The sequence below is a fragment of the Clinocottus analis genome, unplaced genomic scaffold (assembly GCF_023055335.1).
Source record: "Clinocottus analis isolate CAN_PGR_092001 unplaced genomic scaffold, fCliAna1.0.p SCAF_26, whole genome shotgun sequence".
In the NCBI taxonomy this organism is placed as follows: domain Eukaryota; kingdom Metazoa; phylum Chordata; class Actinopteri; order Perciformes; family Cottidae; genus Clinocottus; species Clinocottus analis.
This window is the reverse complement of record NW_027175998.1, coordinates 4,001,839-4,029,092: the sequence shown is the minus strand read 5'-3', so window position 1 is coordinate 4,029,092 and position 27,254 is coordinate 4,001,839. Positions and strand designations below refer to the sequence as shown.

The window sequence follows — 27,254 nt, the reverse complement described above, 5'->3', positions numbered from 1 at the left end:
AGAGAGAGAGAGAGAGAGAGAGAATGAGAAGAATCGCTCTCTTAATCCTCTTGCTAATCTCTCTCTCACAAAACAAATGAAAAGTGTAAAGCCAGAGGAGCCATGCTAAAAGGCACGGCAGATCTTTCAATTGCTTTTTTTTTATCTTCCCCTCCTCATCCCTTCATCTCTCGAACCAGATTCCTCTCTTCATGTGTCTCCGGTTTAATTGTCTTACGTTCCCTCTTTCTCATATTTCGCCCCTTTATCTTCTTACCCGCACCTAATTCTTATGCCACTGAATCATCCCCCCTCCTCCTCTCTCTCTCCTTCACAGCTGCTCTCCTTGCTCCCTCTTTCATCCTCCTCCTTGTTACTCTTTCTCCATCTCCTCCCTCCATCTCTGGGGTGTTACATAAGTCTTCCTGTCACATTGACTGACTTAATGAGGAAGGGTGGGGGAGAGAGATGCAACCGTATGCTCCGAACTATCTCCTCAACTCCCTCCCCTCTTGTTTTTTCCTCCTCCCCTCTCTTTACGGGGCCCTCGTCTCTCTCTCTCTCTCTCCCATCCTCGCACCTCCTCTCTCTTGACGCGCCTAACTTTTGTATTTTGCCAACATAATCGGGGTCGTTTGGCGGAATTAAGCATCAACATGTGGGCCGAGCTAAAAAAAAGGGCACTCCGATGTTTTGTAGCACTTTAATGAGACGAGAGGGGATGCCTGCAGGTTTTATTATTATTATGTCATGGATTTGAGATTAAAATAAATGAATAGGATGGAGCTCGTTGCAGGAGGGCTGTGCAGCGGTCACATGCTGAGGTGCTCCTCACAGCCGTCCTCTCTCGCCTCAATATGACCCAAGATGGAAGTGAGAGGGGGAAACTACCGAGTGGGTCGGCGGAGAGAGATTTAGATGGAATTAGACAGTGACAATCTTTCCACTTTCCACACGTGTGTGTGTGTGTGTGTGTGTGGGGTGGATGGAGGGTGGCCTACATAAAGGTCGCCATACAGTGGGATCTGATCTACACAACAGATGGCAGGGATTACAAAGTCAGTTCAACCCCCCCCCCCGACCACTTTCGAGTCACAGCTGAAGACGTGTGATGAACTTTGATTCCGGGTTGAGGGATCGTCTTTATGTCTTTTTGAGTGTTGAAAAAATAGAAATAGAAAGGGAAAGCGTTCGGGTCACACGGAAGGACAATGGATCATGTGGATTTCTGACACGCAGGGTAAAAATGAGACGAGAATGTATTTTAGTTTAGTTTAACTATGACAAACGCCAACATTTGTGGGTGAACTCCCCTCGAATGAACCTTGAAATGAAACCGAAATGGAGCGACGGCGGTTAGTTGGCTGGGGTAGCCGAAAAACAGACAAACAGCGAGACTGAATGAAGCTAATGACACTTTGTAGGAGGCTACAGGGACGTACTGTAGCTGACAGATGCTGTCTTAACCTAGGGGGACACCGCGAGAGGGATGGAGTCTGTAAGAACAGATGCCGGCACAAACCTTCAGGGAGTATGATATACGAATACAGGGGATTAAGATTGGAAAATTGTATGAATTCAAGAATGGAAAGTATATATTCGGGAGGTTGAACAGATGGAGCTGAGCTCAAAAGATGCAAGTCCTGGCTTGTAAAAGTAGCCTATAGTTTTAAAAGTTCCCGTATGGGGAGCTTCTGTACTTTTCTTTTCATGACGCAGATAGAATATGCAATGTGTATTTGATGGCATTTTACATTTAGAAAGCGTGTTTCAGTGTTTTTTGATGTGAAGTATTCTGTCCTCCCACTGCAAACGTCCACTCAGTGAGATAATAATCACACTGGACATTTGTGCAATGTTTCCTGGAAATCACTAAGTGATCTAAACTCCCACAGATCTTTTTCCAAAAACCCTCCAAAACATTGCAATTCATGTGCCCTCAGGCCTCATCTTGTGTGCCCTCAATCACTTAGCTGATCCGATGTGAAAAAATAAAGCAGCCTTTCCAAGCACATCAACCAAAAGCAAAAAGGACTCAGCAGCACAGAGCAGACCCACGCTGTCCGACACTGCAGCTGGCAAGGGAAGAATCTCAGATACGAACATAGAATCGGGAATGATTGACTCTTCGGATCATCTCTTCGCGTCCGCTCGTTGCGAATTTTGATCGCATCTGACAAAAAAAGCCCCGCAAACCCGGATGTTGCCGCAACCTGCCAAGCATCTGTGTGCCCCGGCCTCTCACATTTTCCTGCGTTTCCTGCGCTCGTGTCGATAGTTAGGCACGTAACGAGCAATTTACGGCCCGTGCCAGGAGAAGATCCAGCTGCATGGTGCTGCATGTGGCGGTGGGCGGTTGGCTGATGACTCCCCAAATGAGAACTGAGTCAGGCTTGTCAGACGAGTTGAGGAACGAGGCCAATGTGGAGGCCTGAGCCGGCGCCGCGATAGTCAAGCCCCAGCGAGCGGGGCGGGCAGCTGGCCAGGGCCATAACTTAAAACATTAACATCAAAACCGACACATTAAGAGCAAATTAGCAGCCGCTCGCACTCGTCCAGGAAATTAAACTGGCTCGCTGGTGCCAAGGAACACGCAGAGACAGACATATCCCTCCTGCAGCACACACATAAGTGTCGATCGGAAAAAAACATTCCGGTAAAAATGGGCCGTTTCAAACCGTAATGACGCACAATCAAGCAGCGCAACGTTTGATAAAGCCTCCCATAAAAGACGAGACGTTATTGAAGTTTCATTGAGTTGGATTGTCCGTCCCTGTCAGCGGACTCCAGATCTGGAGATCACAGTCTCCCCTCTCATTGTCACTTTCACAATGACGCAACAGCAAAAGAATGAAATGCACTTTTACTGCCGATTGGAATGCATGTCCAATTAGCATGCCACTTAACCACCACGGCTGCACCCGGGGTCTGGCTAGTGCGGAGTTAATCAGGGTTAATTTGTTAGAAACGCAAGGGGAGGAATTAATCAAATGGGGTCTTCTTTTATACACAGATCATTAGAAACACATGGGCTACCCACTGGGTACACAACTTTACTGGGTCAGGGCTGGTTTCCCATAAAGACGAACAGAGGGGTTTCTCAGCGCCAGTCACAGCGCATTAGTCGCGCTCCGTCGCTCCGCTAAGTCAGAGCTAGGGCCCCGATGCTATCCTAGGCCTCTTCACAGACGGGTGCACCTAGCTAAGCTAATGCTAACCTAACGCCGGTCAGATGCTGTTATCCCACGGATGGGCGCACAGCTATGCTAGCTGCTAACAGCCCCCACCGCGCTCTCTTTCTCACCAACATGGACTCTCCTCCCCTCTAACATGGACTCTTCTTCCCTCTAACATGGACTCACCTACCCTCTAACATGGACTCTCCTTCCTCTCCAACATGGACTCTCCTTCCCCTCCAACATGGATTCTCCTTCCTCTCCAACATGGACTCTCCTTCCTCTCCAACATGGACTATCTTTCCTCTCCAACATGGACTCTCCTTCCCTTTAACATGGACTCTCCTTCCTCTCCAACATGGATTCTCTTTCCTCTCCAACATGGACTCTCCTTCCTCTCCAACATGGACTCTCTTTCCTCTCCAACATGGACTCTCTTTCCTCTCCAACATGGACTCTCCTTCCTCTCCAACATGGACTCTCCTTCCTCTCCAACATGGACTATCTTTCCTCTCCAACATGGACTATCTTTCCTCTCCAACATGGACTCTCCTTCCCTTTAACATGGACTCTCTTTCCTCTCCAACATGGACTCTCTTTCCCCTCCAACATGGACTCTCTTTCCCCTCTAACATGGACTCTCCTTCCTCTCCAACATGGACTCTCCTTCCCTTTAACATGGACTCTCCTCCCTCTCCAACATGGATTCTCCTTCCTCTCCAACATGGACTCTCCTTCCCCTCCAACATGGACTCTCTTTCCCCTCCAACATGGACTCTCTTTCCCCTCCAACATAGACTCTCTTTCCCTCCTCTCCGCCTCACTCGCCGATCGGCGTTCACAGGGGTGATAATGGAGAACCCGGTGAGGAAGTCCAAAGGGTCACTGCGCTACCACTGTGTATGAGATTGATTTGGAGAGATAGATTATTTTCTGCACTCCATCCAGAATATTAACAGCAGGCTACTCCCAGAGCAGCACTGCCCAGCAGTTGCGATAATACAATCGCTGTGCCTTTTAATTGTGCGTATGACTTCCGAAAATGTGACATGACCCATTTCTGTCCCCTTTTATGGAGAGATAAAGTCAACAAAAAGGGGTTGTCAAGCATTTAAATTGGCCTTTTTAAATAAAAAAAATTAAGTGTTTATCGTCATATTCTTTATGAGCCTTGCGCATCGTCGCCACAGCTGAAATTTTGATAAGAAATGACATAAATAATTCCAGAAAATACACCGTGAATAATTTGGACCATGAATGAAATTGGTTGTGTTGATAAGCGGCATGCTAATTAGGAATATGGAAATTAAAGGGCCATTTCAGAGCGATTAGAGTTATGCTCATTTTCTTGTATTTCTGACACAACATCACTGTCAACTTTTCTGCAGTGTCACAGACGATTTTGCTCTCTTATTTCTTAATAAACAACTGTCAAACCGCGTTAACCCTCTCGATGTCTTAAGGGTAAGAAATGACCCGTTTATTAGTTCAACAGCAGAGAAAACTTCCTGAATTCATCTTTTATTTTTTCGGCATGAAATTTCATGACATTTCCTGGCCTGACCCTACCGTTGGGGAGCTTTCAAATCAAATATATCTGTCAAATAAAAAAGCCTGTGCAAATATTGTCTTTGGGTCTCCTCGGGCATCTTTAGAGCTCAAAAGTTATCTCATTTAAACCCTTAGATAGAAGTTGTTTTTCACACTTCTGTTATGTCAATTTAAAAGAATTAATGTTAATTAATTAACTTTGGACAGAGCCCCCTTCAGTCTTAATGCTAAGCTAAGCTAACTTGCTGCTTTCTTTCCAGATTGAAATGAGAACGGTATCGATCCGCTCATCTAAATGAATTCCCTGTATTAAAGAGCATCAGCGTGCTTCCCAAAAAAGGTTTAGGTAATCCTCAGGTGATCAAGGTATCTGTATGCATGTATAAAAAAACAAATTAAATGGCAGAGAAGAAAAGGAATCTCTTGGGACGTGACGCTCGAGGCCCTTCATTGTGGTCTCAACTGCCGAAAGCAGCATTTTGTGCTCTGGTTGGGCAATAATGTCAACCAACATCTGCCCTTTTTTCCATAGTAAGCTAGGCAATATCAATCGATCACATGAAAGAGGCACAATGCATCTATGCAAATAACTTCAGAAACCTTGCCTCCTCGTCTCGTGCCTCATCCGTCAGCGACAAGAAGACGCGGCGCTAGCACAAAACTGGATACTTACCGCGGTCTAATCTCTTCTCTAATCTCAGCACTACACATGCTTGCATACATATACATGCAAAACAGACAAGCGCGAGCGTAATCACAGAGGACATACACACACATGTAAATCCTTATTGATACGCCTGACCTCGCAAATCTTCCATGCATATGGGACGACCGCCTTCTTTGTGTTCTCGGAGAGGGAGCGATTTCATTCGACAGAGCAAAAGTCAAGTCCATTCCATCCGTCCATTATCCGAACCGCTTATCCTGTTTTAGGGTCGCGGGGGCCACTCGAGCCGATCCCAGCTGTCAATGGGCGAATGAAGGCGAAGGCAGGGTTCACCCTGGAACAAGTCGCTAGTCCACCGCAGGGCACATTTAGAGTCCAATTAACCTGAGCTGCATGTCTTTGGACTGTGGGAGGAAGCCGGAGAACCACGCTGACACTGGGAGACACTCCACACAGACCTGCCAGACCGGATCCGAACCGTAATGGCCAGGGTATCCCTTTCAAAGTATGTCAAACGCATCAAATACAAAGCTAGACTGTGCGTGTAGACGAAGTGCATTTAATTTCAACTGGCTCTAAATATGCAAGAACTGGAGCAAAGACTAAATAACATATATATACTTTTTGGGGTGGTGGAAATGAAAAAGGAGCTGATCAAATGTGTGAAGCAAAGATAAACCTCATTGGAATTCACAAAAACAACAAGGACCCGTTGATTCTTGTGCTTACTTTGACCTTTGACCCTGACCTTCGAGGGGAAAAAGGCTCCCCCACGGAGCACCTGGCGATCAGTGCCTCGCTCGAGGGGCTCCTCGTGCTAAAGCCAAAGTAGCGCTGCTGTCATTGCGGGGCGACTGACGCAACCTTTTCAAATCCCAGCCAACCTCAAGGCCACGCGAGTGCTGGCAATGCGGTCGCATGTTGACAGGTCGATCAGTCGCCGTGTGAGCGATTCCCGGGCTTTCCGGTCCCAATATGTCACGTGAGAAAATGTGACATTTTTAATGCAGGAAACGCAGGAAAGATTTGAGACTCGACTGGGACTCGAGATTTGGCTCTCCTGAACATTCCTTCACCATTACATCAGTGCATCGCTTAGCTTGCTATCGATACACCGGTACCAGCTGCCCGTTCTCACTCTCTCTCCTCAGGCTAAGCTTTACAGGACACCGTCTCGTTTGTCATCCGTTGGGGAAGAGAGTTGGGGTTTTTTTGCAGCGTCATCACCGGTCGTATCTATACAAGCACTGTGTTTAGCGCCACATTGTTCAGAGAACAGCTTCTTTATTGATCGAGCCTCTTCGTTATGCTCTACAAGTGCACCGGTTTAACTCGTCCCTTTTATCCAAAAAAAAATCAAGAGTTAGCCCCTCTGTGTTTCTTTTCTTCTTCAGTTTTTCCCCATGGTATTGGAAATATTATATTCAATATGCCTCTTGATAGTTTTCAAGGTATTGTATCAAAGTTAGATGTTCCAGTACCGAGAAAGCTCCAATACTCACGCTGTATTCTGATGGATTAAGGAGTGATGATAATACAGCTCATGCGTTGAATTCCCAAAAAGACTTGAGACACTATCTCAAAGACTTAAGACTTGAATTTAACTCTAGCTCATAGACTTGAGACTTGGACTCTGGTTCAAAGGCTTAAACTTGAGACTTGGACTCTGGTTCAAAGGCTTAAACTTGAGACTTGGACTCTGGTTCAAAGACTTAAACTTGAGACTTGGACTCTGATTCAAAGACCTAAACTTGAGACTTGGACTCTGATTCAAAGACTTGAGACTTGGACTCTGGTTCAAAGACCTAAACTTGAGACTTGGACTCTGATTCAAAGACTTGAGACTTGGACTCTGGTTCAAAGACTTAAATTCACCTTGGACTCCATTTCAAAGACTTGAGACTTGTTTTCTGGTTCAAAGACTTAAACTTGAGACTTAGACTCCATTTCAAAGACTTGAGACTTGGACTCTAGTTCAAAGACTTGAGACTTGGACTCTAGTTCAAAGACTTGAGACTTGGACTCTAGTTCAAAGACTTGAGACTTGGACTCTAGTTCAAAGACTTGAGACTTGGACTCTAGTTCAAAGACTGGAGACTTGGACTCCAGTTCAAAGACTTGAGACTTGGACTCTCGTTCAAAGACTTGAGACTTGGACTCTGGTTCAAAGACTTGAGACTTGAGACTTAGACTCCATTTCAAAGACTTGGACTCTGGTTCAAAGACTTAAATTCACCTTGGACTCCATTTCAAAGACTTGAGACTTAGACTCCATTTCAAAGACTTGAGACTTGGACTCTAGTTCAAAGACTTGAGACTTGGACTCTAGTTCAAAGACTTGAGACTTGGACTCTAGTTCAAAGACTTGGACTCTCGTTCAAAGACTTGAGACTTGGACTCTCGTTCAAAGACTTGAGACAAGGACTCTAGTTCAAAGACTTGAGACTTTGACTCTAGTTCAAAGACTTGAGACTTGGACTCTAGTTCAAAGACTTGAGACTTGGACTCTGGTTCAAAGACTTGAGACTTGGACTCTAGTTCAAAGACTTGAGACTTGGACTCTAGTTCAAAGACTTGGACTCTCGTTCAAAGACTTGAGACTTGGACTCTCGTTCAAAGACTTGAGACAAGGACTCTAGTTCAAAGACTTGAGACTTTGACTCTAGTTCAAAGACTTGAGACTTGGACTCTAGTTCAAAGACTTGAGACTTGGACTCTGGTTCAAAGACTTGAGACTTGGACTCTGGTTCAAAGACTTAAAATGTGGACTCTTGCTAACAGACGTGATACAGCCAGCTCACAATGTTCTCATACCTTTAACAAAAGGCTGAACTGATGTGAAGTTGGTGGTCAAACGTCATTGTGACCTCACAAAACACGTTTCTGGCCATAACTCATATGCTAACTCTATACGACCGCGAGGCTTAAAACATTAATAATGTCCCTGTGCTGCTGCTGTTGTTTTTTAGTCTACCTTGGACGGGACAAAAACTAATTAGAAACACAGATCTTTTACAACACATAAAAGAAGTGATGCAAACGGAGGCTGAAGAGTTTCACATTACCTCCTGAGGCAGAACTCTAAACCCCTCCTGGTCCCGACATGTACAGCCGGCTCTCTAAAGCTTACCATGGGAGGGGGTGTTGCTCAAGCACTGCTTTCTTTGCCGTGGCCTCTGAAAAACGAGACGCCATGTTGACTTCTGTTGCACACACACACGAGGAGTTGTGCACCAGAGCCGCGAGGGGGAAGGGGGCGACGGCTCGTTGGCTTTGGGGCGAACGAGGCTCAAGCGGAGGAAAACCCCACGTCGTTGCGACGCCGGTTCCCGTCGCAGAGATGCAGTTTTCTCGTGGGAGCGGTGGCCCAGTTTAGCGTCGGGATCAGGGCATTACTCTTAATCCACCAGATAGATGTCATATGCACGTGCACGCGCGCACAAACACACCGGGAAGCACAAATGGTGGGCGGGCGAGAGAGAGAGAGAGAGAGAGAGAGTAAAACAGAAGAAGGAAAAAAAATAATAATGTGCGTTGACACACGCAGAGCTCAGCGCGCCGCTTGTATTGTTACACAAGCGCTTGTGGGCAGAGATGCACATATGGTGCAGTGTCATGCGAGGTTTCCATCCATGCTCATGGGATACTGTTCCATCTGATTGCATCTTAATACCCTCGGCCCGCTCGTGTGTAAGTGGGTGTGACTCGCGTGGCACACAAAGCGTCGCCCCCGTCCGGGCACGGAGGAGGCGGAGCCACGCCGAAGACAAACTGCGGCCTCTGTTGTGCTTAAAATGCATTCAATTGGCTCTAAGTGTGAGTGCAGATAAGCGCCGCGACTTGTCGGAGTGCGGTTTTGTTTTTTTTAGACGTTTCTAAAACACGCAGACACACGCGACGGCCGACAAAGATGTCAGAGCGTCCCGGCGGACTCCGCTTGAATAGTCGACAGTCAAAATCTCTCAAGTGGCCAGTGTTGATATTAAAAAGAGGCATTGTACGATGAGATAAAGAGAGAAAAGAACAGACTTTTTCTCCCACCCCCCCGATCTCCTTCCAGCCCTCTGTCCCTCCTTTCTCACCAGATTACATGGATGTGCGGAGAAGGGGCGAGCGAGGGAAAAAGAGCAATGGGGAAAGTCACAGCGAATGAGGCGAGGGCACGGGGAAAAGAGACAGAGGACGCAAAATGCAAAGCCTTTTTCCACCCTCTGTATGTGTGTGTGTGTGTGTGTTTGTGTGTGTGTGTGACGATCCCCAAGCCGCCGTAGAGGAAGTCTGGGAGCATCATCGTTTTGATGGATGAGTGGGCCTTTACTGGTCGACCCTGGAACTTACGCAGGGGACAAGAGGGCACGACGCTGAAAGGAAAACAAGAGTGGTTCGTGGACACCCGTGTGTGCTTTTACCAGCCTCTGTGCGAGTGTGTGTTTTTAAAACGTTGCAGGACCTCGGATGGCTGCCTCGGGGGTTGTGTGCTTGTGTGTGTGTGTGTGTAAGTGTGTGCGTGTTACAGGGTGACAATGATATACGTTCAGCATCGTACGACCACGAGCTATGAGCTATACGCTGCATTTTCCTCCACAAAAGAACTCCCCAAAAAACAGATTTCTCTGGTTTCTTTTAAACCAAAACCTATTTAATAATGGTTTGATTTTATATAGCGCTTTTCTGAATACTCAGGAATCATTCACACAGCGATGAGAAGGTGCCACATCAGGACTATCTAACTTTCATACACCAATTTTAGGGTATAACCTTTTGGAAACCGTGCACGAAAATCCTCCCGCTCCTATTTTAAGTCCCAGCATGCCTCATTCAGACAATCTTTTGGCATAAAATGCGTAATTTTTCCATTTTTGAACCGAAAGACACAGTTTTTTGACTGAAACTCCTTCCTAACAGGCCCAGACTTTATTTTATTGGGATTTTTGTTGCAGATTCTGATTCTTTAGGTCATAATCTTTCCAAAAAGGTGTCTTATTGACGCTTCAGGAGGCTTTTTTGGGGGGGAATCTGGCTCATATCATGCTGGATGTTCATAGTTATGATCAAAATATCTTTTAAAAGTGTTTTTTTGCAGATATACATTTTTTCCCCAAGACTTTGCTGAACAAATACATACAACTAGAAAATTTCGCAAGAAATTTTGAAAGTGTGGCTACTACTGCCGTAAGACGTCGCAATATATAGCTTTTGTTTCTGACGCCCGTCTCTCCTCCAAAGCACTTGAGTTGGTTTGTGTGTTAAACTGATTGGCTGATATGAAGCACCTGTGTGCTGCCGTCGTCATGGTGACCAAGTGAGCGCCAGCAGACTGATTAGAGGCAGACTGGACTGTGGACTTAAGGAAATAAACTACTGAACGTCCTGAACACACACAAACGTATATGAAATATCATATGACCTTATTAATGATCACAGTGTTGACAACTACACAATATAAAACACACGTAAACGTCTTTGTGTGTGTCTGTTTGTGTGTGTGTGTGTGTGTGTGTTCGTTTGTTTGTTTGTGTGTGTATGTGTGTCTGTGTGTGTGAGACAAACAGACAGAGAGACAGAAGTCATCTGTGTTGTGTGTGTGTGTGTATGTGTTTGTTTGTTTGTGTGTGTGTATGTGTTTGTTTGTTTGTGTGTGTGTATGTGTGTATGTGTGTCTGTGTGTGTGTGAGACAAACAGACAGAGAGACAGAAGTCATCTGTGTTGTGTGTGCGTGTGTAAGTGTCTGCGTGTCTGTTAAACTGCACTAACGAGAACACCTGTGGGTCGCTAGAGCAAAGGTTGCCATGGTGATGACTTCAAAGGGACTTCCTTACGCTGAGCTTAATAGACCTAAATACTGTGGAACTCCTTTCAAACTATTTAAAAAAAATGGTACTTTAAAAGCCACTATTGCTTCGATATCGCATATTGAGCGTTAGGAAGACCTGATGAACAGATACTGTGACTGGCGAGTCTGTACGATAAAACATGTGTCTGTACGGGCGATTTACAAATCAGGTACGAGCTTCAGGGGAGACGTGGCTTTGGAGGGAGATTTAACATGGCGGCGGATGGCAGAGCGAGGTGGACTTGCTCTCACATTCAGTCCGATTTCAAGACGTCTGAGTCTGTTGGATTCCTATCGACCGCAGTTTATGACAGAAGACAAGATTTCCAACGTTTCTATCCAACAATGGTGTATGAAGAGTGAACATTGTGCGAGTAAAGACAAAATACGTTTTATTTTTTTAACAGTTTCTGTCGCTTCTTCTCACTCTGTTAATTGGCGCGCCACCCTCTACGAACGTTTCGTGAAATTTTTTTGACAGTTTTTGACGTTTTTTGCATTTTTCGGGAAAACGGCCGGGCGAATCTCTTAGAAAAGTCATACCTCACGATTCCCGCGCAAACCGCACGTTTCGATGTATTTTTTACGCATGTGCTGGCAACGCTCTGGGAGGAGTAGTGGTTTGACTATAAGAAGAATAATAATAACTAGAAAATTTCGCAAGAAATTTTGAAAGTGTGGCTACTACTGCCGTAAGACGTCGCAATATATAGCTTTTGTTTCTGACGCCCGTCTCTCCTCCAAAACACTTGAGTTGGTTTGTGTGTTAAACTGATTGGCTGATATGAAGCACCTGTGTGCTGCCGTCGTCATGGTGACCAAGTTAGCGCCAGCAGACTGATTAGAGGCAGACTGGACTGTGGACTTAAGGAAATAAACTACTGAACGTCCTGAACACACACAAACGTATATGAAATATCATATGACCTTATTAATGATCACAGTGTTGACAACTACACAATATAAAACACACGTAAACGTCTTTGTGTGTGTGTGTTTGTGTGTGTGTGTTTGTGTGTCTGTGTGTGTTTGTGTATGTGTTTGTTTGTTTGTGTGTGTGTATGTGTGTCTGTGTGTCTGTGTGTGTGAGACAAACAGACAGAGAGACAGAAGTCATCTGTGTTGTGTGCGTGTGTAAGTGTCTGTGTGTCTGTTAAACTGCCCTAACGAGAACACCTGTGGGTCGCTAGATCAAAGGTTGCCATGGTGATGACTTCAAAGGGACTTCCTTACGCTGAGCTTAATAGACCTAAATACTGTGGAACTCCTTTCAAGCTATTTAAAAAAAATGGTACTTTAAAAGCCACTATTGCTTCGATATCGCATATTGAGCGTTAGGAAGACCTGCTGAACAGATACTGTGACTGGCGAGTCTGTACGATAAAACATGTGTCTGTACGGGAGATTTACAAATCAGGTACGAGCTTCAGGGGAGACGTGGTTTTGGAGGGAGATTTAACATGGCGGCGGATGGCAGAGCGAGGTGGACTTTCTCTCACATTCAGTCCGATTTCAAGACGTCTGAGTCTGTTGGATTCCTATCGACCGCAGTTTATGACAGAAGACAATATTTCCAACGTTTCTATCCAACAATGGTGTATGAAGAGTGAACATTGTGCGAGTAAAGACAAAATACGTTTTATTTTTTTAACAGTTTCTGTCGCTTCTTCTCACTCTGTTAATTGGTGCTCCACCCTCTACGAACGTTTCGTGAAATTTTTTTTATGTTTTTTGCATTTTTCGGGAAAACGTACGGGCGAATCTCTTAGAAAAGTCATACCTCACGATTCCCGCGCAAACCGCACGTTTCGACGTATTTTTTACGCATGTGCTGGCAACGCTCTGGGAGGAGTAGTGGTTTGACTATAAGAAGAATAATAATAATAATAATAAGCCCGCAGGAGAACATGAAGTGTGCTTCCAGCATGGGGTCTATGACCCCATGCGGCTGAAGCCACACTTAACTAGAAAGAGCATTTCCTGCTGAAAATGCGTTGGAATGCAAAAGGCTGAAGCATAAAGCTGAAATATTTGAAAGAAATTGCTGAATGTAGCTGAAAATAGTGAAATAAAGTTGAATAAAGCTTAAAAAAAGCTTAAAGCTGAATATATATGAAAACAGCTGAATGTATATGAAAATACTGGAATATTTATCAAAACAGGTGAATATATATGAAAATAGTGGAATATATATGAACATGTAAAGAAAACTACCTGATGAAAAGTGTTGAAGCCCAAAAGCATTAAACTGAACTGTTGAAAATCCTTGTTGTTTAAATGTATAATTGGAAAAGGTGAAAGGAAAACTGCATCATCTAAACACTGAACATAGTGAAATATTGTTGAATAAAGCTTAAAAAAGCTTTAAAAAAGCTGAATATATTTGAAAATAACAAAACAACTGAATAAAACACCTGAATATGTATGAAAATAGTGGAATATATATGAACATGTAAAGAAAACTACCTGATGAAAAGTGTTGAAGCCCAAAAGCATTAAACTGAACTGTTGAAAATCCTTCTTGTTTAAATGTATAATAGGAAAAGTTGAAAGGAAAAGTGCATCATCTAAATACTGAACATAGTGAAATATTGTTGAATAAAGCTTAAAAAAGCTGAATATATTTGAAAATAACAAAACAACTGAATATATATAAAAATAGTGGAATATATATGAACATGTAAAGAAAACTAACTGATGAAAAGTGTTGAAGCCCAAAAGCATTAAACTGAACTGTTGAAAATCCTTCTTGTTTAAATGTATAATTGGAAAAGTTGAAAGGAAAAGTGCATCATCTAAACACTGAACATAGTAAAATATTGTTGAATAAAGCTTAAAAAAGCTGAATATACTTGAAAATAACAAAACAGCTGAATAGATATGAAAATAGTGGAATATATATATGAACAGATAGAGAAAGGGAGGGAGGGAGACAGAGAGAGAAGTCCTGTGTGTGTGTGCGTGTGTAAGTGTCTGTGTGTCTGTTGAACTGCCCTCATGTCAGAGGTTGCCATGGTGATGAATTCAAATATCGGCAGTTACAATTACTAACTGCCGATGATTATATGGAGTCAATGCTGGGAAACACCTATCCAAAAATCACCCAAAAAACATACTTAAAAAGCCCCGATTGCTTCAATATCGCATATGAAGCGTTAGGAAGACTTGATGAACAGATACTGTGACTGGTGAGTCTGTACGATAAAACATGTGTCTGTACGGGCGATTTACAAATCAGGTACGAGCTTCAGGGGAGACGTGGCTTTGGAGGGAGATTTAACATTGAAGCGGATGGCAGAGCGAGGTGGACTTGCTCTCACATTCAGTCCGATTACGAGACGTCTGAATGTGTTGGATTCCTATCGACCGCAGTTTATGACAGAAGACAAGATTTCCAACGTTTTGAGCTATAAATTATGCCCAAAGAGTACACGGTACGGAGTTTACGGCAAATTTAAAAAAAAAAAATCTTCAAGATCTGACGTGGGTCTGCCCTCTAAGTATGACATCACGTGCACTGAGCTCCGCAACACACACTCATGCAAAAGAGAGAAAAGGCGGCAAAAAAACATAAAACTAAAACGCTGACAATTATGACAGTATAAAATATATCAATAAGTGGAGATATGCGGTAATAGCTGAAAGTTTTGGCAACATTTTAAACTTGGAATGGTGTCTCTAGCTGAAAGCATGGCAGAGCCTTAGGCTTTTGGAGCTGAAGAAGTTTTAAAACGTTTTTCATTGGAAACCATTCATTTTTATTTTTATAAAAAGTTTAATAATTTAAATATTTGAAAAAATATGAAAAATGTAAAAGCGTAGAATAATAGCTGAACGTTTTGTCAACATTTGAAATTTGAAATTGTGTCTCTAGCTGAACGTATGAAGAACCTGCAAACGTTTGAAGTTGAAGATGATTTGAAGATTTCCCCATTGGGTCCCATTTTAAAAAAAATCATAAAAAGTTTAATAATTTAAAAATTTGAAAAGTCTGAAATTTGAAAAGGAAGTTGCACACGTGTGCTTAAGAAGCTGAATATTTGAATAATTGAACTTTTTTCTGTAGCTGAAAATATGAAGGAGCTGAAGAGGTCCAAAATACGTACGGAAGAAATAGAATAATAAGTTTTTTAAAGATTCGAAGAACAATAGTTGGAATGCTCGAAGCATTCCAACTAATAAGCCCGCAGGAGAACATGAAGTGTGCTTGCAGCATGGGGTCTCTGACCCCATGCGGCTGAAGCCACACTTAATAAACACAAGTATTGTAATTAATTTGGGGTTCCTACGACGACTCAAACAGGGAAAAGGAGGTCTGGAGACAAAATTGGTTCCACAGTTTTCCCCGGGTTAAGTGTCTTGCTCAAGGACACATCGACGCTGGCTACCAGGGCCTGGGATCGAACCACCGATTCTCTGATAGAAAGACGACCCCCCCTTTGCTCACCATTGAACGTGCATTTTAAACTAATATCTCCATCCAAACGCCATCAGACTGCATTGGTCTCTGACGGATGACTCCCAGATGTTTCACCAGTCTGCACGTTGAGCTTGAACGACCTCCCCTCCTTCTTTCTCCTCCATTGTTCTCTTTCAGTCCCCTCCCATCTCTCCGTCCTCCCACACTGCCCTCGCTGTCTTCATATCTTTTATCCTTAGTCTCACCCCGAAATCTGGCGGTTTCATCACAGCTGCTGCGGGATTCAAAGCCCCATTTGTCAACCTGACAAATTGGCAGAGAAGTCCTGCCTGGCTCTCGCACAGGTAGATACCCATACTAAGTGTGTTTGAGCACACACACACACACACAGACACACACACACACATATGCTTATATCCTGGTAATGAGTATAATGTAAATGGTTTTTGGAATATCTCGCTCATCTGTTTCCTGCTTTCTGTGTAGGCGTGTTTCCAACTTCCAGTCCTGTAAGGCATGAAGATATGTAATTAACAAAGCGGTGCTGTCTACTTGCTGGAAAAGGCCTGGCACTGGTGTGATGGGGGGATACACTGGTTGTCGCTCAGTGGGATGAAAGATGTGTCCAGGCAGGGAAAGAAGTCACAGACGATCAGAAAAATGTCTCCTGGGGTTCATGGCATGTGGGAGGATTTGAATGTTTGTCATTATTTTTGGCACGATGAAAGGTGTAAACTTTTTTTTCATATGAATGAGTTTTTCTGAGCTGTTTTGTTGTTTGAACTATTATTTATGTTTTTCATACGCCGGGAGTCGGCTCACCAGGTGATTTTATGTTTCTTCATGTGATGTATGATGTAAGCTTGGTTTAAAATATCTAATCCATTGCACATGAAACAGAACTGTTTTGACAATCTAACAATCGCTCAAGTTATTTATTATCACGTGATCAGTCATGCGTGCATCTATCCGCGTCTCTGTCCTCATCTTGCATTCTGCTTCATCAAACCCATATTTATATTATATATATATATACATGTATATATATATATATATATAATGTAGATTTTGGTTGTCTGGTTACGGCTGCATGCTCATGAACCTTCCCGTAGAACACCTTTTCCTTCCTGCTTTATGCTGACATCACTACTCTCGGCTAACCGCTAACCGCTAACGGAGCTACTACTGCTACGCTGCCGACAGCTTGGTGAGTTTCATGTTGGTTTGTATGATTGTATATGCTGATTGCCTGTGTGCAGGCTGCTTGTTTTGGAGTTTGAATGACGTGTTTTTATTTAATGATTCCTTCCTAATTGTAGGTTGTGTTTATTTACAGCAGACACACTCGGATAAGACCTGCTCTCCACTGAGTTTATATATTCTGGCATGAGGGTAAGTGAACAGAATATCTTCTGGCTGTGAACTCTTCGGTCGCACAAAACGAGCAATCTGAGGACGAGGAAACGTCGATGACGGATTAACAGAGAAAATAGTCAGCGGATTCATCAATAATAAAGATAATCAGTCGTCGCAGCCATAATTAAAACCAGCATACAGCTCATAACCAGAATACTAATGTGCATGGGACCGGCCATAATCGGGGATCACACACCAATCTACACACACACACACGCGCGCGCACACAAGGTTTTTAACACAATCGCACAAGCAGTGGAAAAATTATCTGATTTGCCATATGTGGTCTGTCTGTCCATGCCAAGTAATACTGGGATGGACAAAAACAGCTGGCCACATATCAAACCTGCTACCCGACACACACACACACACACACACACACACACACACACACACACACACACAGTAGAGATGTGCTATCGGGAGCTGTTTGTGGGAGAAAACCAGGTCATTCCAACCGCCGCGTGTGCTCGTGCACGCGTGCTGTTTTTCAAAAAAATACGAGCTGCCGATATCAATTCAAGCGCTTCTCCTCGTGCACGTCTTTATCGGGGGCGTGCACGAGGACACAAGTATGCAGGGTCTGAGGGAGGGAGGATGGGAGGTTTGGGAGCGAGGGAGGGTGGGGACTCACAGTCGGCATCAGCGAGGAAGAGGAAGCTGAGGAGGAGCAGGCCTGGACTGGCAGAGTGCATCGTGGGATATGTCGACACATGCATGCTGTATCCACCGTGAGCTCACTGCCTCACTGCACGACGGGGCGAGAGAAGCAGGCGCTCACAACCTGGAGGGAGAGAGAGAGAGAGAGAGAGAGAGAGAGAGAGAGAGAGAGAGAGAGAGAGAGAGAGAGGTTAATAAAGAGAAGAAAGTGCAGTCACTTGGCTCCTTCTTAAGGTCCAAATTATGAGAGCGTCGGATATAATGTAGTCACACACACACACACGCACACACACACACACACAGACGCCGACTTGAAGTGTGCAAGTTCCCTCTAGGCCCTTTCACTCCAGTTATGCAGCTGCCTCTCTCTCTCCTCTTCTCGCTTCATTAGGACCATACACTCATCGCCGGAGGTGTGTTTTGGTGTGTGTGTGTGTGTGTGTGTGTGTGTGTGTGTGTGTGTGAGTGAGAGAGAGAGTTCACAAAGTAGCTGATGAATTTCAACTTATGGCAAACACTTAAAACATCAGTCGGCTTCTAAAGTTATTTTTCTTTGGGAGGGAGGGGGGGGGTTTGTCCCGAATGAGGAAACAGCTTTGATTTGCATACTGATGAAGAGGAGTGTGTGGCTTCAACGTGGCGGGCGGAGCGAGGGATGGACGGACCGTGGGAGGAGGCCGACCATGCTTTCATACCTCTCTGTCTCCCCCACCTCCTCCCCGGTCTTCCTCCTCTTCGTACCTTCACATCTGTTCAGTTTCCAAAATATCTCCATCCTCAATCCGGGTTCCTTCTCTCTCTTTGACTCCCCCTTTTCCTTCCTTTTTCAATTACTCTTATCAGTCACGTTTTCCTCTCTCTCTCTCTCTCTCTCTCTCTCTCTCTCTCTCTCTCTCTCTCTGTGTCCCTCTGTGTCTCGGTGTCTCTCTGCCATCTGCGGCGCCTGGGTGTGAGTGTCTGGCGCTGGGAGGGACGGGGCGTCAGTCTGTGGCAGGAAATCTCACGGCTCGAATCACACGGCGCAAAGAGACGCGGCAGATCACTGCCGCCGTCCAGAAAGAGCCGCGGCGACGACGGAGAGAGACGCCGGGAGCCAATGGGGGCGAAAACGAGAGGGGGAGAGAGAAAGAGAGAGAGAGAGAGGGAGAGAGAGAGAGAGAGAGAGAGAGAGAGAGAGAGAGAGAGGGGCAACGCTTCCATTGAGAAACGAAAAGGGTTTGCATGAATGAGCACACGTGCGGACCAGCTCGCGTGTGTGTCCATGGCTGCTTCTACAGTATGGGAGCGTCTGTGTGTGTGTTTGTGTGTGTGTGTGTGTGTGTGTGTGTGTGTGAGAGTTCCTGTGCCGTTTTTTGCACATGTGTCTGCGGGCTTTTCCCCCCCCAAAAAATAAACTGGACAGAGTCATCAGCGGCGGTCTTAATCCGCTCCACTCTTGAACAAGCCATCTGATTAAAAAAAAAAGACGAGGGGGAGGGAGGAGGGAGGAGAGGGTGGGTGGTGGTGGTGGTGGTGGTGTGGGTGGAGGGAGGGGGGGGGGCAAGAAGAACGCTGGATCCCAGAGCTCTTAGCATCCCTGCAGTCAAGGCAGCACAAACAACTAAAACCCACACAGGATTTTCCACTTGGTTTGGTCTGAAACAATTGCTTTGGGATAACCTAGATCTCTGCCTGCACTGTGAAGTCCTCTCACTGGGATGCACAGGGGTTCATTACTCCTTTATTCTCATTAGATCTCTGTTGAATTAAGATTTTTAAAGTGGCTATTATATATTTTTAACATTAATACTATATTGGAATCGTTAAACGCTCTTAACCGAGCACTCACGTGCAGGTTTTGTCTCACACAGCCTGCAAAAATAAGTCCTTGCATTAAAAAAAAGGGCATCCGTCTTGGTGTGTGTGTCTGCGCGTGTGTGTGTGTCCGCGTTCGTGTCGCCACTAATCACCGTGGCTGATTCAATGTCACTGGAAAAGCCTGCATTATTTAGTATCTCACTTCACGGCGTGTCACGTTAATTAAAGAGCTGAGATAACGAGAGAGAAGGGGGGGGGGAGGAGGAGGAGGAAAGGTGTGTGTGGACGGAGGAGGAGGAGCGAAGCGGAGGGGTAAGCAGAGAAGGAAAAGAGACGCCGGGATGGAAAAAAAAAAGACAAAAGGGAAGATAACCTGAGACACACAGAGACACACACTTACGCACGCAGCCAGGTAGTCACCAGATTGTAATCTGGGTGGCTGTTGTTGCTGGTATTACCCCCCTCCCTCCCCCTCCTCCTCCTCCAGGTGCCTGAGCCTATGCCGCTGATCCGAGCCGTTCACTTACATTCGTTCCTATCGCTCAATTATACGCCGTCTGTCTGGCCGGGCCTGCAGCGATCAGTCACACTTATCTCTGGGATGGATCGTGACAGAACAAAGACTGACTTCTTTTTTTTTTTCCTTCTCCTCACGGGTCGGACAGGAGGAAGATGAGGAGAGAGGAAGGAGACGACTAGTGAGGGACAGAAAAGTTGGGATGTTCCATTAAAGGACCTTTTTGTGAGCGGTGATGTAACGTCAGGAGCCGATCACATCAGCTCTTAAGAACCGTTGATCTCTTCTGGTGCGCCGCCTTTTAAATACCGCTCGTCGCGTTTTTCTAGCGTCTTTTCGGCGCGCTTAAAAGTTAAAATATTCTCAACTTTTAAGCGCGAGGCGCGGAGTCGCACAGCTCATCACTGTCACACTCGACCAAGGCAGCCAATAGGATCAAGCGAGAGGCGGGCTTTACTCCTTCCTGTCTTCCTGTGGCGTGAACAGCGGGGAAGTCAAAAGAAAATGGCTTCCCTATGACGAGGCGCTAACGTTAGCGGTGTTTAATGACAAAGAGCTTTACAATTCTAGATGGAAACACGACTTTAAGGCTCAGAAGACGCTCCAGCTGACTGCTGCTCAGCCCAAAGTACTGAACGCTCTCGTCATCCAGACACGATGTGCGGAATAGATGCTGGTATTCGCCGTACTCTTTCCTTTTTTAAAATGCTATGAACTCAAAAACTCTGCTTTTTTGGGACTTTTCCCTCCAAGGGCAAGAGTCTGCTTGAATCCATTTTGTAAATTAAGTTTTATCGCCCGGTTTTTGTCGGGTCTTTCCTTTTAAAAATGAAAGACCCGACTTTTTAAAGGACTTTTTTTAAAGCCTCTGCGCTTTAAAAAGTCGCGTCCGGTGTGATCGTCCTCTGAGGAAGTTGTTGTAACTGCCTGTCATCTGTAAGCTGTATATAAACATGTAGTAGCAACACATAATAATGTAATTACAAGGACGTTTAAAGTTTTCAAAAACTAGTCCTATCATCATGTATAGTATTAGTATAATGTTGCCGTTCAATGTACTTTTATATAGTTTGTGTTGGTGACATCTCCATCTTCATATACACTATAATGGGTTACAGACCATTGATTAAAATGTGGGTACGGACTTGTTGGGAAAATGCACTCGCACTATAATAATAAAACGGGTTTAAATATACCTGGAACGCTTCAAACCACCGGTGACATCATCGAGCAACCATGAAAGCAATATTTATCTGAAGTTGGTCCCGCATTAACGGGCTGCTTACTGGATTAACCGCTTTATTCATTTTAGTTTGAACCCATTCAGAAGGTTATTTCATTTAACAAAAACCTTTAACATCTCGGCGGCTATCTGGCGGTTCTTACATTATAAGTTGCCACAGAACTCAAGAGACAAACAAATTATTCAGGGATGGAGCTGCAGAGCGTTGAGGTTTGGGAAGCAGCAGTGGAGGGGAGGAGGAGAGGATAAATAAAAGAGGGAATAAGATCCAAAAATGGAAAGAAAAGGAAGTGTGGGTGGATGATGGCAGAGCGAGAGGAGGGCAGACTACAAAGCCGAGGCGTCGCACAGCTGCGAGGGACGTTGAGAAAGATAGAGACGCGAGACAAAGGACAGATCCTAAAAAGCATACAGCTGCAGGCGAACCGTGTGCCACGGGAAAAAAAAGAGAGAACACTGAGTCTCCTAATTTGATTCGATACTCCCAAAAGCTGAGCCACCAAACGCAATTAGACACGCTAATTAACTTATTCTGTTTGCCCTGTTGAAACAGCGACAGGCTGATAGAAACGTCAATGGAGACACGATGTGTATATGTTGCATCACGGGGAGAAAAAGCTGAACGAGATAAGCCGACTGGTCGCGTCCCCCACCCGTTTTCTTCTCCACTAGGGGCGCCGGTGAGCTCGCGGTCGTGCAGACAGCAGACCTGTTGTTTTGGGCACAGACGCGAATGGATGCAATCAATGTGAAAGCCACGGAGGTAAGCCACGCCCCTTTTCCGACGCGAATGAAGCAAACAACGCAATTAAACCACACATAGTGGAGTGAACTCACGTGAAAATGCGCTTTGTTTTTGGGTGTGAACGTATGCAGCATTACTGCCTCACATCAACATTCACACACACACACACACACACACACTGATGGAAGAAGCTGCCACGCAAGCCCCGCCCATCAGGATCTAAATCAAATGCTCATTCGTGCACGTTCGTAAATTTGGGATTCGGCGTCTCGCCCCTCGACAGGCAGGCCGGAGGAGCCGGGGATCGAACCGCCGACGTTCCCATCGCCGCGCGACCCGCTCTGCCTGCCGTTGCCCCTCCCATCGAGAGTCGAGGGCGGCGCCCCCAAACTGGCGCACACCTGCAGAACTTGGCCCCTTAAATCCTTCCCACCCCGAAGCTTTTGCTTCTGTCTCAATTCAGAGGTTTTTTCCCACTTGCGACACTTTGGATTCGTCTGATCCTGAGCGACCGCAGGAGTCGAAGGCGCACACAGGGATCCGCCCCGGGGGGGGGGTAAAAAAAAAAAGTGTGCGCACACACAGCAGAGCGATAACGAGCAGTATGGAAATAAGATTTGCGAAATATGTCAGCAAAACTTAAAAAACAGCCTCTCTCAAAGCACAACAAACGAAACAAAGCCAGGAAGGCCTTGAAGGGAGAGTGTTGTGTTTGAGGTGTGTGACTACTGAGCACGTGTTCAGACACACACACACACACACTCGCACACGCCGAGTGATGTGTCGTCTTCCCCCGCCGCACACAAACAGACACCAGAAGGAATGCCTGAGCGTGTTTTTTTAAGAGAAACCTTGATCTTTAAAGGGGACACAACTCAGTGTCAGCGGCGACGGCGGCTGATGACATCACGCCGTGACAGAGATCTTCATTGTGCCCGTGAAGGGTGACTCATCTACCTTCTGCACCCAGGAACAACCCTGGATGAAGGTACCGTGTGTGTGTGTGTGTGTGTGTGTGTCAAGACGCTGGTGTTGTGTGTGTGTGGAGAGAGAGGCGCACGTTAAACACACCGGCTGTGTTTTACACACATTCTTTCACATTATTCCACAAGACCTTCAGTTGAGTAAATGTTTTGTATGGAAGCTCTTTTCCGCTGCAAAAAAAAGAAAAAAGTCATAATTATGACAAAAACAAAAAAAGAAGTCATAATTATGACACAATAATAATAATAAAAAATAATAAATACTTATTGTGTCATTACTTTTTTGTCATAATAACAACTTTTATTTTTGTCATAATGACTTTTTGTTGTTGTCATAATAATGACTTTTTTTTATTTTTGTCATAATTATAACTCTTTTTTGTGTGGCGGGAATGGGCTTCCGTAGTTTGCAACCAAGTCCAATTAATTTTTTTAACCAGGTGTTCACCCTTGGTTTTTTTTTTGTAACGCATGTCATACTTGACTTCTTTCATTACAGGGTTTGTACAAAGGCAAACAAAAAAGTAGTCCATGAATATGAGATACGAGTTTTCAGTTAATTCCTTTCCCTCCTCGGCACGTTGGAGGCCGGCTTCTTCTTCTTCTGGCGTTTTGCCAGTTTCCCTCCTTTTCCTCCCGCTTCTTCAAAGAACATTTTAAATTTGACATGAACGGGGAAATCAGCTAAAGAAAGCAAAACCTCATTGCTCTCCGGCTGAAGACGTGTTAGTTTCTGCTGTAAAGTTAGACATTTTAACTCGAGGATCCATGGGGGTTGACTTTGACGGAGCCTTCCTCCACCTCCACCTCTTCATCGTCGCTGTTGGATTACATCCACATCAACTTGCCCAAAATCAATTAAAACATCTCTGATTGACGCCAAACTATTTTCCCTTTTCGGGATGATTTGGCCAGCGCTGGTTCTCTTCCAAAAACCGTAACAACGGGGCGAACGTAAAGAAGAAGCTCACGTGAAAGGACATCGAAGGAGAACGGGCCGCTTTGTCATTCGCTGAGGAGCCCGGCGATCCCTCAACTTCCCCTTTTTATAGCCGCGAGAACAAATGACCAAAGAGTAGTTTTCCCTGGGAGACGGAGCGCCGCAAACTCGCAGTAGTCATTTGAGTCGGGCTTTCAGGACACTGGCAGAAACAAGAAATCAATAAGACAAACTGAGAGGAGAGGAAGGGGAAAATGTGATTGATTGAGATGAGGATTTAGGCTGTCTGTCTGTACTCAACTTATCACTTCCTCTGGTTGCCCAAACACTCGGCCCCTCCCTCCCTTCCACCTTCATTTATTCCTTCCTTCGTCTCACCAACCAATTCCTCTCACTTTCCTGCAGACAAACTATTCTTTGTCTTTCGTAGCTGGCAGTGGAAACAGGGGACAATGAGACTTTTTGTCCCGCACACACACACACACACACACACAAATTCAGGCGTTATGGTAATAAAGCGGTAACCTCTAAGGCGGGTAATGCCCTCAAAGGCTGGGCTGTGATTGAAGTAAGTCGACGTGAAACATTTCACTGGCCTGTTACATCCGAAGCCATTTTTTATTGGAAGGGTTATTACATTCCCTTGTATCCCAAATTGGAATTCCTCAAATTCTCTAAACCGTAGCCTCGGTTTAGACGGGTTTTTTTTTTATTGTGAGTCCAGCTCCCGTTTCCATCCAGAACACACGATTCCTTTCTAACCTCGTTCCCCTCCATTTCCTTGATGTCTGAATAAAACCTTTTTTTCCCCCTTGGTTCTACCAAGAAATGCCGATTTAAAATATATATATGTGTTTGCCGGTGAGCCGCATAGAAAGCGGCCCGGTCCCCAACACATGAAAGATGAAAATATACACAATGTGGAGGCTTCGCTGAACAACGGGTGGACCTTGACAGATGATCAAGCCGTGGAATTGCCGTTTATACATCACGTTAAACGCCGTGCGAGGACGACACAAAGACGTTTGCCACGATTTATGTGAGCAGCAGTGAAGCTGATAAATAAATAACCCCTGAAAAAAAAAAGGAAAACAATCCCCGACCGCCACTTGTTTCCGTCACCGCCACCTGGACCTCGTCTTAACGTCTCCGTCGGCGGGCGGGGGTTTTCCTCAGCGGTGCGTCCGGTGGGTGGTTCCAGTTTTCCCATTTGGATGATGAAGCGTCCAGGATAACGGAGCCGGAGCGCCGGCCGGAGAGAAGAAGTGAACACGGTGCACTAAGCAGAGTGCTGAACGTGGCCAATCGAAGGGTTAAGCCAGCTGTGACTAACGGGCCCACGCTGGGCTTCTATTGGCCCATCTCTGGCAGCCATCCATGATATTGAGAGAGAGGGAGAGAGACGGAGAGAGAGAGAAAGGGGGAAGTAGACGGAGAGGAGCGAAGTTGAGTGGATTAGCGAGAGGAGGTGGGGGGGGAGGAGGAGAGTATGACAACATGTAATTACCTATTTACCCAGCCTTTAGTGGAAACCCTCGTCGATGGCTAATTGAGCGGTGCATTAGCGAGAGGGTCGTAAAGATAGCAGCAGGAGGGAGGAAGGGATGGAGGGAGGGAGGGAAGGAGATGAGAAATGAGCACCGGCTGAGGGGCGAGGAGGTTAGAGAGCAGGAGAGATGGAGGCCGAAGGGCACAGAGAGAGAAAGAATGAGGGAGAGGATGGAGGAAGAGAAGTGAAGAGTTCTCTGATGTGTTGTGTTAAGGAGACAACGAGGCAATAACACGACGCAGAAACGCTCCGACAGCCGTCACGCTTGATCAAGTTTTACTGTAAAGCATCAGCAGTGAGATGTAGTTTGATCATTCGAGTTGACAAAAAAAGACAATGAAGCGGCTTTTTTAAAGTGACTGTTGATCATTTGATTCGCCCGAGGCTCCAAGACATTAAAGGTTTATCAATCGTGGAAAAAATAACACCCGGCAGGTGACTCGGTCGTTAATAATAATAATTTGGCCCCGGTGCATCGTGAGGGGGATTTCCCTCCTTTTTCCCGGTGCGTCATCGTTATTGATGCGTCGGTGTCTTAGTTGCAGCTTAAAGCCCTTCAAAGTGCTCCAGGTGGCTCCACTTTATGTCCGCTGGGCCGATTCTGAACTGTGCAGTTTATGAGCTTCTTCTCACGCTTCGCCGGTAAAAAAAAAAAAAAAAATCAGACTCTGCAAAGTGACTGGCGCCTACGGCCAAGATGGCAGCCGCATCCTCTCTGCAGGGGAGCGCGGCAACAATACTTCATGAAGCGGTAACATCATGAGCGGAATACACACACGCCTCCAGCGGCGTACAGTAGAGTCTCTAATGCTTTTTGGATGGAGGGGGGGGGGGGGGGGGGGGGAGTCACATGGGGGTCAGTCATCTCTGTAATGTGTTTTAGTACATGGATGGATGAAGGGGAGGATAGATCTATGGATGGATGAGCCTGCAGTATGGTCACGCTGTGGCCCGTAACATGCTACACATTCGAGGTTGGACACACACACACCGGGACGGAGATGTGTGCTGACGCGGGTGCCTCCACACACACACCCAAGCGCACCTCTATCTACCGATCTAGCAGGCTGGGTGACCTCCACGAGCAGGTGGAACACAGCAGTAATAATTTACAGGCCTTGAGCGGCTCTCAAGTTGGAATAAAATATGGATTTCCTCCAGACCAGAAGCGGCCTGAAGCTTCAATAACTGGAGCTTTTATGCACACCGCGCTCCAGTTATAACCCCCCCCCACCCTGTATTGTGTATACCGTCGGGATATGTGGCTCACTCGCTCACGTCCCACGCCACCGCGATGAGTCAGAGGAGGTCGCGAACCCGGCTCCGGCGCCACAAGTGAAGGACAGGCCTCGGCCATTGTGAAAGGAAGAAGAAAAAGTCCTCACACGGCGGACAAAGAGGAGCTCCACGCGGTCTGAAAGCAGCTTCCTCCACGCCAAAAACCCTCAAGGTGATTCCTTGCGGAGCGGACGAATAAAAGCGAAGGCCGTCGTCTCCTCTTTTCATCTATTTGAAGGCATGTGGGCTGAGAGAAAAGAAGAGAAAGAAAACCCTCGGAGGATGAAAATCAATTGATGAGCGGAAAAAAAAAGAAGACGCACCGCTAGCTAACGAGGACGGGATAGACTAAAAAGCACAAAGAATAACAACGGCGGCACCTTGAAGGTCAAAGGGGAGGCGGCGGGACAGTTCGGTCCAGAAATACATTTCTTGATCAATCTTCTCCAATGTCATGTTACAAACGGGCCGAGAGAGCGGGATGGGGTTACGCGGCCTT

General features: G+C 45.6%; 1 protein-coding gene across 25 annotated transcripts in view; it reads right to left on the bottom strand.

Annotated features, from left to right (window-relative positions):
* ptprdb (protein tyrosine phosphatase receptor type Db) overlaps window positions 1-27,254 on the bottom strand; it is a 157,946-nt gene that overhangs the window by 54,787 nt on the left and 75,905 nt on the right. For all 25 annotated transcript variants that reach the window (XM_068591835.1, XM_068591840.1, XM_068591843.1 and 22 more), the window contains one exon: window positions 17,678-17,827. In XM_068591835.1, the coding sequence (XP_068447936.1) occupies window positions 17,678-17,762 (85 nt within the window). In that variant the 5' untranslated portion in view covers window positions 17,763-17,827. The remainder of the gene's footprint in view (window positions 1-17,677; window positions 17,828-27,254) is intronic.